Source organism: Myotis brandtii, unplaced genomic scaffold (assembly GCF_000412655.1).
Source record: "Myotis brandtii unplaced genomic scaffold, ASM41265v1 scaffold573, whole genome shotgun sequence".
In the NCBI taxonomy this organism is placed as follows: domain Eukaryota; kingdom Metazoa; phylum Chordata; class Mammalia; order Chiroptera; family Vespertilionidae; genus Myotis; species Myotis brandtii.
This window is the reverse complement of record NW_005370145.1, coordinates 1,619,516-1,631,305: the sequence shown is the minus strand read 5'-3', so window position 1 is coordinate 1,631,305 and position 11,790 is coordinate 1,619,516. Positions and strand designations below refer to the sequence as shown.

Genomic DNA, 11,790 nt, shown 5'->3' with positions numbered 1-11,790 from the left:
CGGCATGTGCTGAAACCCCCTGTGCTCTGTTGCCCCTTGCCAGGAAGCGAGAGACCCAGACGTTCTGCTTGTCTCCCAGACTCAGCCTGCAGCTCTACTACATCCCTGTGCTGACTCCTGAGGTGAGGGGCAGGGGCTGTCAGGAGCAGGGGTCTGGGTTAGGGGCTGGCTGGGCAGGACACACTGCAGCCTGCCGCCCCGGCTCCAGGAACTAGGGTCACCTTCCTCGGGATGCGGGGCTGGGAGACACCCTAGAACAGTGATGGCGAACCTTTTGAGCTCGGCGTGTCAGCATTTTGAAAAACCCTAACTTAACTCTGGTGCCGTGTCACATATAGAAATTTTTTGATATTTGCAACCATAGTAAAACAAAGACTTATATTTTTGATATTTATTTTATATATTTAAATGCCATTTAACAAAGAAAAATCAACCAAAAAAATGAGTTCGCGTGTCACCTGTGACACGCGTGTCATAGGTTCGCCATCACTGCCCTAGAGGTCTTCTTCCCAGAAGCCACGGACACGGCTCTGGGGCTGAGTGTGGCCAGAGGGACGTTCCCTCACAGTGGCAGGCAACCTGCCCAACGCCGGTTTTCATTTTGCTTTTCTAATGGAATTAATGGCAAGCTTCTCCTCAAACAGGGGCACACATGCACGCATGCACATGTACACACATGCACGCACACACACACACACACACACACACACACACCGCTTCCTGGGAACCTCGGGCAGCGGAAGCCATTGGTCTGCTGGGGGAGAGGAAGCTCCACTCGAGGGTTCTCATTCCTGTTGCCCACTCTGCTGCTTATGGGAAGATTAAGTTCAATGCAACACCCACCTCCTCCTTTTAAGGCTGATGGTCATTTCGCAACGTCCCTGGCAAGTGGCCCTCAGAGAGCTATTCCCGCTTCATCCGAGATAGAACAGCACAGTCTGTGGTGCAGAAACGTCCCCAAGAGGTTAAGCGATTGGACCACATTCCCAAAGCTGGTTTGCCCAGGCCTGGTACCTGGGGACCCTGCAGCCAGGAAGAGTGGGCTGATGGTCCGCCTCCTCCCTTTGTCCTCAGAAGCGCGCATCATCCCGGCACTTGGAGCTCGGAGAGCTGGCGGCCTTCCTGGGCCGGGCAGACCCCTGGTACGAGAGCACCGTCAACACCCTGTGCCCGGCCATCCAGAAGCTGGCGGAGATGGTAGGGGCCGTGAGGGCAACAGGGTGGAGGGAGTTGGGAGGGGGCCATTTCCAATATGACTCTTGACCCTTGACCTAAAGAGTCAGTCCAGGGGACCCCCCAGGGGATCCATGGTTGGAGGAGGCAGGAGAGCAATACAGGAGTGAACCCTAACCAGCGAGTGGAGCGAACCCTAACCACAGTCCTTATCCACGGGTTCTGCATCTGCCGATTCAACCAACCCAGGATGGAAAACACTCAGGAAGAACAGGTTACACTGTTGCTCATGTGTACTCGGCCCACAGTTGCCTCTGTACTAAACACATACGGACTCTTTTTTCTTGTCATTGTTCCCTAGATAATACAGTATGACAGCAGTGTACATAGCATTCACATTGTATTAGGTGTTAAAAGTAATCTAGAGTTGACTTAAAGTACCCGGGAGGTTGTGGGTAGGTGACTTTATATAGGGGATGTATGAGCATCCGCAGATGCTGATACCCACAGGGGTCCCGGAAGCAATCCCCGTGGTTACTGACTGTACTTTGGACAAAACCACAGGGGAAAAGATGAAGGAAAGCATCCTTGCGTGAGTGTGTAGGCCAATGACACTCCTTCTCTTGTGAGTTTCCTGCGATGCTTTGTCTGTGGTTATAATAGCAAATGCTTCCAGGGTCTGTCCATGTGCCAGGCACTGCTCTGAGCACTTAATGCAGGGCATCCCTACCAAGTAGATACTCCTGTTGGCGGGTGCTGTTGTCTCCACATCCCCATGTTACAGCTCAAGCAGCGGAGGCACAAAGAGATTAGGTAACCTGCCCAAAGTGACCGAATGAATGGTAGAGTCCCACATAGAATCAAGAGCACATTCTCTTACACCGTGCCACCCCCACCCCTGGCGGCCGATAATGGGAAGAAGCTAGTCTCTTGCTGACTTGAAAAGGCCTTGACATATTAAGAGAATCTTATCCTTTTTGCGATCATATGTGTTGCAGACATTTATTCCACTTTATTATTTGCCTATCAATTATGTCAACAGAGCTTTTGAAAAAGGCCTTGACATATTAAGAGAATCTTATCCTTTTTACAATCATATGTGTTGCAGACATTTTATTCCACTTTATTATTTGCCTATCAATTACGTCAACAGAGCTTTTGGTCTTCAAAAGTTTAATACATTTGTGTAGACATACATAGCACTTTTATGTGTTGAAAGGACTTCTCTACTGATTAAATTGTACCCAAGATTAAATACATTTTCACTGATAATTTACCCTAATACTTTTAGCATCTCCACTTTTACATTTAAATGACCTATCTGCCATTAATTTCAATGTTTAGTGTGGAGTACGTAATTTTATTTTTTCCAAATGGTTAGCCAGTTTTCCTAAGCTATTAATTGCATAAACCATCTTGCGCCATCCATCTGAAATGCCACTTTCATCATTTACTAAATTCTAACATATGCTTGAGTTTATTTCTGGATACCTGTTCTTTCTCATTGGTCTATTCAGTTCTGTACCAATTAGCACTTTGATATTTTAATAGCTGTCAGGGTAAGCTTATCCCCTTACTTCCCTTTTTCAAAACTTTTCAGAATGTGCTTATTTAGGTTTGTTTCCAGAACACTTTCAGAATTTTTTCATTTTTCTAAAAATTTTATTGATTTTTTTTTAAAGGGAGAGGGACACAGAGAGAGAAATATTGATGTGAGAGCAAAACATCACTCGGTTGCCTCCTGCATGCTCCCTTTCAGGGATCAACCTGGGCATGTGCCCTGACTGGGAACCCAACCTGCAACCTTTCAGTGCACAGGGTCGACAACCAACCAACGGAGCCACACTGGCTGGGGCTTTGTTTTATATTTAATTCCCTTGGGATTTTGATTGGAATTTGGAGGAGAATTAGCATCTTTAGCATATTAAGTCACCGTCTCTGAGACCGAAGTATAACTCTATTTATTAAGGTCTTCATGTATATCCCTCATGGTAGTTGTACAGTTCTCAGCATATAGATTTGACCCATTTCTTGCTTAATTTATCCTCATGTTTAATAGTTTTTTCTTGCAATTGTGGATGGTATCTTTCTCCCATTGTTTTTGGATGGTGTTACTGCTAGTATAAAAGGGACTTATTGATTTTTACGTATTTATTTTCAAACTTGCCACTTTACTGAGATCTCCATTTTGCTTTAGTGCCTGATTGATTGGGGTGCCTTCTTATATCTTTTATTTGAATAAAGATGTGGGGGGGGCATGTTTTCTTTTTTTAAATATATTTTATTGATTTTTTACAGAGAGGAAGGGAGAGGGATAGAGAGCTAGAAACATCGATGAGAGAGAAACATCGATCAGCTGCCTCCTGCACATTCCCTACTGGGTATGTGCCCGCAACCAAGGTACATGCCCTTGACTAGAATTGAACCTGGGACCCTTGAGTCCGCAGGCCAACGCTCTATCCACTGAGCCAAAGCAGCTAGGGCAGCATGTTTTCTGAATTATTGCTTATCTAAAAATGTCTGCATATACATGAAAGACTATTTAGCTAGGTATTAAAATACCTTTTCCTCAAAACTATGCGCCTTTATTGGTAGTTTTTTCCCCCTGCCAGGACACATATAAGATTTTGGTTTTCTCCTGCTCTCCGTCTCCTTATAATTAACAATCTGTATGACCCTTACACTTACTCCAAAAGCAGTTTCCACACGAGGAGACTGGAAACAGTGTGCGTGATGCAGCATGACTAGAATAAGTTCCTAGTTCTTCAGCATGACCTTTTTGAAGGGAACAGTATTCAGTAGATCAGATATGAGAATCAGAGGAAATCTCATAGGGTCATACACAGATGGGTTAGATAAACTCTGAGCTTCTTTCCAACACTGATACTATCAGATTCTATGTAGACATTCTGCTCTATTTACCTAAAATACCAAATTATTATGCTTTAGAATTATATGGGGCTTGCGGGGGGGGGGGCTGTAGGACATTGCACTAGTCCCTTCCCAATAATATGTAAAAAATAGTTTATTAATATATTCAGATGCCACCAGAACTGAAGTGCACTAGTCCCTTCCCAATAATATGTAAAAAATAGTTAGTTTATTAATATATTCAGATGCCACCAGAACTGAAAGAAACATCACCTTCTGGTTCAACTTCTCATGCCCAAGGTTAGTGATGTGAGAGCAAACCTAGAACCCAGTCCAGACTCTTACGTGATTAGTTATATCCTCAAGCATCTTGTCTACCCCAAGCACCCAGCACAATGCTTTGCACATCGAGGTACCAAGTATGTCTTGGTGCAATTACAATGAACCCGAGTCCCTGGGGAAATAGGGTTCTGCACAGGCATATTTTGACTAGAGTGGAAGTTGGGTCGTAGGAAAGGCTTGGACTGTGCTGAAGGGCTAGCTGGGTTAGTACATCACAGAGGATAGGTGGGGGTTATGGGGTTTCTCTATTAAGAAAGTAGCACCTCCCACTGTAGCATGGAGGGAGGTCGTTGAAAACATTCTCTGTCTCCCTCACAGCCTCCCTCCCTGGACACATCCCAGACTGTAGACCCCTTCATCCTGGATGTCATCACCTACTATGTCCGCATGGGCACCCAACCCATCTATTTCCAGCTCTACACAGTCAAGGTAAGCTTTCCACCTGGGGCAGCCTGCTGGGCCCCAGGACCCCACCCCTGAGTACCTGGCTCTGGGGAAACACAGGTTACCAGGGTGAACGTCATAAACCCACCCGGAGACCCCGGGCTGTGAATGTTATCTTCTTCCTGGGTTTCTTCCTGGATTTCTGTGAGCGCCTGCAGGCTAGTTTCCAATGGCCACCTCTGCCTCTAGCTCCTTGTGGAAGTCCTTCTAGCTTACGGGATTCTTGTTTTCACTCTGCTTCCCGGGGGAGATCTCTTCTTCATTGCCTCCTTGATTTTGACCTAAATAAAGGATTCAGGACTTTTCCTTGGTTTTCAAACTGCAAACCGAAACAACACAAAAGAGACAAATGGGGGGAAAAACTCTCAGAGGTCCCTGGTACAGGGCGTGAACATCGCAGCTGCCACTGCCCTCAGCCAAAGGCCCCCCAGGAGCACACCTAACGCTGGACAGAGAGGGGTTTCCCGACTTTCTGAGTGAGGGGGCCACACACCTGGAGAACCACGAGGCATCTCAGGAGGAGACTGTTAGAACTCACAGCGTCTGGCCTCCTGCCCGGTGACTTTGGAGAGGGCTCCGAAACATGTGACTTGGCTCTGGATCGCACGCTGTCAGGAATGATTCTACGACTGGGCATCTCAGTGGCTTGAACTGCTATTCTTTGGCGCAAAGAAACAGCAGCCGCTCACTGTTTGCTGGGAGGGGAGGGGCGGGCTGTGGCCTGCACAGTCTTCCCATCTTTCCTGTGTTCAGACGTGACAGTGGCGGGTCGGCTTTCTGTCTTGGCCCATCACAGTCACGGAGTGGCCTTGCCTTACAGTGTCGGCGTCTGTGAAATTGTTTATGGTCAACAGAACACGGAGACCGCGCCCTGAGTGCCAGGCCAGCTCCTGGCTGCTGGCGGACACGTTTTTCCTCTCTCCATCCTGTTCTTTTGAGGATCCTGTGGCTACTCTTCCCTGTTGTTCCAACATCCTCCCTCCTGCCGCTCCCCTCTGCTCTGTCCCTCTTCCCTCAGGAGCCACGCCCACCCCCAAATTTCCTTGGGGTCTCCCTAGCCCTGGGCTCCCACAGCCCGGGCTTCTCTGTGCACATGGAGGACTGCCGGGTCCTCCGTTCTGGCCCTCACCCTTTCATCCTCCCCTACCAGGGTCTACAAGAGACTATTACCCTCCCTCATGTGAACGGTGTCCCCTGCTCCTGCCATCCACATTAGTGCTGGTTCCAGTAGTTTGGGTTTCAATCATACTTTCCTCCACTGTTGATAAATCTATGATTTGCTGGCATATGATATACGTGTAGGTGATGGACAGAGTCAGATCCGGGTCATCACTGGATGCCACTCAGAACCCCGCACTGGCAGGAGGGGCAGGGGGACTCTGACAGCTTCTGTACACTCTCCCAGCACCCACATCCTCGGGGTCTGGGGCTGCAGGGGGAGCTGCCTCTGGCAGGGAGCCAGCCTTCTCCACCTCTGCCCCCCTCACCCCCCAACCCCGTCTCTCCAGATCTTCTTCGGTGACCTGAGCCAGGACTCCGTGGAGGACATTTTCCTCACTGAGCTGAAGGTGAAGGTCCAAGACTCCAAACTCCCCAAAGGTGAGCATCTGCTCCCGTTTCCAAAGCTCGTCCTGACTCAGCCTCCCCAAGCCCCACTGCCCCACCTGTCTTGGCTGAATACTGAGGTGACCTGGGGTCCCTCCAAGCTCACCCGGATGAAAGGGCAGCCTGGCCCCCCTGAGGCTCAGGGCGGTGGGGAAGCTGGGCTGGGGGAGGACCTCCCACCTTCAGCCTCTTCTCCTCTTCCCTCAGATGCTTTCTCCCCCAGGAGGAGAGGCGCGGCTGAGGCCCCTGGGGCTGAGCTCTCCCTGTGCTACCGGAAGGTCAGTGCTGGGTGTGGTCGGGAGGTGGCCCCGATGGAAGCAGGTGTCAGGAGCACATGGAGGGAAAACAGAGCCAGAGGAGCCTTCTGCCCTTTTCCGGCCCCTCCCCCTGGTGTCCGAGCCTTCAGAGAGTTTTGTAGGAATGTGAGGGCTACCAGTCCCCTGAGGCTCAGGGCGGTGGGGAAGCTGGGCTGGGGGAGGACCTCCCACCTTCAGCCTCTTCTCTTCCCTCAGATGCTTTCTCCCCCAGGAGGAGAGGCGCGGCTGAGGCCCCTGGGGCTGAGCTCTCCCTGTGCTACCGGAAGGTCAGTGCTGGGTGTGGTCGGGAGGTGCCCCCGATGGAAGCAGGTGTCAGGAGCACAGGGAGGGAAAACAGAGCCAGAGGAGACTTCAGAGAGTTTTGTAGGAATGTGAGGGCTACCAGCGGCCTCCCATGTAGACAGGAGGGGACCTGATTTCAGGAACAAGGGGCTGTCCCCTTCCTCATTGGAGACGGAGTCCTCTGGGTCTAGAAGGCTGCACATGCCCCTGGGCTGAGAGTGCTCCAGGCCCTTTCCGGGTCCCCTTACTGAGCAGTGATGACTCAGGTAAAACTCGAGGCAGGGGCTGGGAGTGAGACTGCTGATGTGAGGATGTGAGGGCCGCCATCTATACCTGACCTCCCTCCCCAGGCCCTGCTCAGCCACCGGACCCGAGAGGTTACCGTTTCCCTGAGGGCCACCGGGCTGGTCCTGAAGGCCCTTCCAGCCAGTGACACTGAAGGTAAGGAGCGGGGGACGCAGAGCGAGAGAGGGCGAAGGGACAGAGGGCGGAGGATAGAGGGGCCAGTGACAGGAGGGGAGGTGACCCGGGAGGCCTCCCCTCGCCCCCAGCCCTGGGGTCATTGAACAGGTTGAGCTCCTACTCAGGCTGCCCAGCCCTGAGCGGCCGGCTGCGCTCTAGCACTGGGTTGCTCCTCTGAGGCCTGATGAAGGCGGAGCTCCTCCTCTGCACCCGGGCTGCAGGGCTAGAGTTTTATTTGGGAATTTTTATTTGACTGCTGTTCCATTGGGCAGGGACCCTCCAGGTCACACGGGGCACTACCAATCCAAAGTATCTACTAACTAATTATAGAATGACAGAGATCTATTGATACAAAGATCGTTAATTATCTAAATCTAAAATTGAGATCCTAGAAGACACCAGCTTATGTGCATATAATTATATGCATAGATTATAGATGGGAGCTGTTCCTGTGAGCGCCCTGGCCTCTGGAATAATGAAAGGTTGGTGATGTGGATTCCTAACCACCATGCACATTGCTCAGAGGCCATGTTATATTCTACGTCAAACATATCCTTTCCCGTAAGCATATCAACCCGATGACATAGGAATTATTCCTATTAGCCACTTTTTACGGGAGAGGAAACTGAAGAAAATGAAATAACTTGCCCAAGGTCACACCTCACACAAGAGCCAGTATTCCTCACCTCTGCTCCTCACTCTTCCTCTGCAACCTCCAAACCTCAGCGGGCCAGACGCACAGGCTGTGAGCCACAGATGCTTGTAGAAGATTGTTCCAGAGCAAACAGTTTACCAGGCAGAACTGTATCTTGCTCACTGCCTAGCACACGTCCTGGCACATAGTAGGTACTCAGTAAACATTTAGTGAATAAAGGAAGTGCTACTTTACGCCCAAAACTTTATTTTAAAATGAATGAATGAGCCCTAGCTGGTTTGGCTCAGCGAATAGAGCATCCGCCTGCGGACTAAGGGGTCCTGGGTTCAATTCCAATCAAGGGCACATGCCTGGGTTTCGGGCTCAATCCCCAATAGGGTGTGTGCAGGAGGCAGCCGATCAATGATTCTCTCTTGATGTTTCTATCTCTCTCTTCCTCTCTGAAATCAATAAAATATATTTTAAAAAAAAAAGAATGAATGGATCTGGAATGTTCCAGAAGAAACACAGACTGAAAGTACACATTAGCTAGCCCAGAAGCCTCTGAGGAGTATGCCTCGGCTCCCCCCCCTCCTCTCCTGTCCGACGATGAGCGCGGCTTTGCTAGCTCTCCAGTTAACGACATCTGTACAGCATTTGCATTTATTTAAGGGCATCATCGCTCCTAAATTGTCTTGGCATCTGTCACAAAGAGGACACTCAAGAAATAATCTGTTGATTTGATCACTTCCTGATAAAATGGCTTCCAGGCGGGTTGAATTTGTGGATGACATGAAACCCTGTCACAGCCAGACATTCTCGATGTATCAGAGCTACCCGGCCAGGGCACGTGACATCCTCTGCTTGTAGGTCTTTAATGCCCACCGTGAAGGGGACGTGTGACTTTGGCAATAGCTCTAACGGAGAGCTGAGGTAGGTTGGGTGGAGAGCACAGATTCTAGGACCAGAAGGGCAGGCTTCAAGCCAGCTTTGTCCCTTACCGCCGTGTGACCTGGGCAAGTTACTGGTGACCTCTCTCCCCGTCTTTTCCCTTCTAAAATGGAGATAAGATACTAATTTATTACATGTAGTAAGTGACAATCTTAACTTCTTGTTAACCTTGTATTTCTTCTCAAGACTCGCACTGCCCACCCCACTCTAACTTGTGCTTCTCCAAGTCTTCCATCACAAAACCCTGTCAGAACTGAGGCCAGACCCGCCTCAGGCATAGACATCTAAGAACCCTCCTTAGCAGGGAGCCGGGGGAGCCGGGGAGCAGTCACACGATGGTTTGGACACATTAGACACCATTCCGAAGCCCAGGGAAGGCCCTCAGCCCGTCGGGAGTGCTGCGCTCCTCCCCCTCCGTGGTGCTTTGTTGCACACACATCCTGGGCCAGGTTCCTTCCTAGGAGCTGCGAGGAAGCTCAACAGAACCTTCTCCCATTGAAAAAGGGGTGCGAGGGGATGAAGAAAGGGGTCTGGGTTGGCTGCTATGCCTGAGGATGCGGAAACTTGTGGATTCACCAGGGGAGGGAAATAGATAATATACTCAGGAAGGAACAGAAACGTGGCTAGGACCCAGGTGGAGTCAGGAAGGGGCTAAGCAGAATGTGGGAGAAGGTTAATGTGGGGAGGGGGAGTCTTCTTAGGACCTAGGATCTCAAACTGTCCTACTTCCCTGAAGGCCCATTCATAGCTGCCCCCCATCTCATTCCTTCCCATTTCAAATCCCACCCACTCCCCCCAAAAATGTGTCTCCCCTTACAGACCACACGTGCCTGAGTGTTAACGTGACGGAAGTTGTCAAGTCGTCCAACCTGGCAGGAAGGTCCTTCTCTGTGAGTACTGGGTAGAATGGGAACTGGGGATGTTCAAATAGGGCAGGTGGCTTGGAGCCCAGGCGGATGGGCGTTCAGAGGAAGGACTTGTGAGCCTTTCTGCGCCTTTGCTATGGAAATGGGTCTTCCTATCAGAAAGAATCTGCTTTCCAATCAGTCGGTTTGAAATATTGAGCATGAACTGGCATAAATAAGGCATCATAAGAGTGAAGGCCTTGTCCCCCACCTGCTGGCTCTCGGAAGACCTAAGACGTATGGCGGTAACTACAAAATACACATTCTGGCATCCCCTGTACTGCACAGCCGCCAGACTCCTAAACACTATAGCCCGACCTTTGACCAAACCAAACCAGCTCTTTCAACCTCATTGCCCTTGGCCCTTATTCATACTTATTGATGTGGATTCCCTATTGATACAGACTCACCCACCTTCTCCCTGCCTGATGGCCTCTCCCAGCTTCTCCTCCCTACTTAGCTGGGCCTTGGATCCCATGATTACCCTGAACCATGTTCTTAGACACCCGCAACTACCAGGCACATCCTCACTTTGGATCCAGCCTCCTCCTCAGTTTGTACGCTCATGTGGCTGAGTGTTTCTGGACTAAATCCTTACATCCACATAGACTAGGGCCACAGCACACTCATGACCTTCCACCTCACTGGAGCCTTGGCATCATTTAACCCATTTCTCTTCCATCTCCTCTGGGCACGTCTCCATCTGTTTACCCCAGTGTTGACACCGCCTCCCCGCTCCCTGCTCTCTACTGCTCCTTCCTCTTAGCCTATAAACATGCTCCCGTCTTTTCTATCCTAGAAAGAGAAATCCCCTGTGGCCTAGTCTATAGGGCGGTGGTAGAAGGGGGCCGGGGCCAGGAGACAGGCTGAGGAGTGAAAGGACCCACAGGGGTTTGTTCCCTTCTCCCCCGACAGCAGCGGCCATCATTTATGCCAGCTCCTTCTTGAAAAATTATCATCAATAAACAACCAACACGAATACAGTGCTTGTCATGTCCCAGGAGCTTAACATATGCTGTCTTTTCATCTCCACACCTACAAAGTGGCTGCTATTATTACCACATTTTTCCTAAATAGGTGAGAAACAAAAGCACAGAGAGATTAAGAAATATGTGCAAGGTCACACAGCTGATACGGGGCAGAGCCAGGCCCGGGTGCCTGGCTGTAGAGTCTGGGCTTTGCCCCTCCTCCCGCGAGACTCTGCCCATGGATTTCTGGCTGGCCTACCCCAGCCCCCAAAACTGCAGCAGAGATGCCAGGACATGCTTGACACCCCAGCCCCCCAACCCCGTTTAGGCTGCTGCTGGTGCCTCTGCTCTGTGACAATGCAGAGGTAGCTTAGCTCAGTGGTTCCCAGCCATGCCTACAATGGGAGCTTATTTTAAAATGCTCGTGCCTGGCCCTGGCTGGGAGGCTCAGTTGGTTGGAGCATCATCTGGTGCACCAAACGGTTTCAGGTTCGATCCCCAGTCAGGGCACATACATCTCTGTCTCTCTGTCTGTCTCTCTCTCTCTCTCTCTCTCTCTCAGGGCACATACACCTCTCTCTCTGTCTCTCTCTCTCTCTCTAACACAAAATCACGCCTGGCTGGACTCCGGACCATTTAAGTCAGAATCTCTAATTTTGTTTTGAAAGATGACTCTTACGAGCAGCCAGGGTTGAGAACACCTGGACAAGTGTCCCCGGCTCTAGCACTCCAGTGTTCCGTGTGGGGAACCACCCAAAGCTGCAGGTGGGTTGGGCCAGTGACTGGAAAGGCCTCTGAAGTCCCACCTGCAGCCGGGCAGCTCCAATTCCCTGCCT

At 50.4% G+C, this 11,790-nt stretch overlaps 1 protein-coding gene across 1 annotated transcript in view; it reads left to right on the top strand.

Annotated features, from left to right (window-relative positions):
* The window catches only part of PIK3R6 (phosphoinositide-3-kinase, regulatory subunit 6), a 70,766-nt gene that overhangs the window by 37,046 nt on the left and 21,930 nt on the right, over nucleotides 1-11,790 (top strand). Inside the window, exons 13-19 of the mRNA XM_014549813.1 lie at nucleotides 44-122; nucleotides 1,075-1,197; nucleotides 4,705-4,815; nucleotides 6,339-6,429; nucleotides 6,643-6,713; nucleotides 7,385-7,475; nucleotides 9,901-9,971. Coding sequence (XP_014405299.1) covers nucleotides 44-122; nucleotides 1,075-1,197; nucleotides 4,705-4,815; nucleotides 6,339-6,429; nucleotides 6,643-6,713; nucleotides 7,385-7,475; nucleotides 9,901-9,971 — 637 coding nt within the window. The remainder of the gene's footprint in view (nucleotides 1-43; nucleotides 123-1,074; nucleotides 1,198-4,704; nucleotides 4,816-6,338; nucleotides 6,430-6,642; nucleotides 6,714-7,384; nucleotides 7,476-9,900; nucleotides 9,972-11,790) is intronic.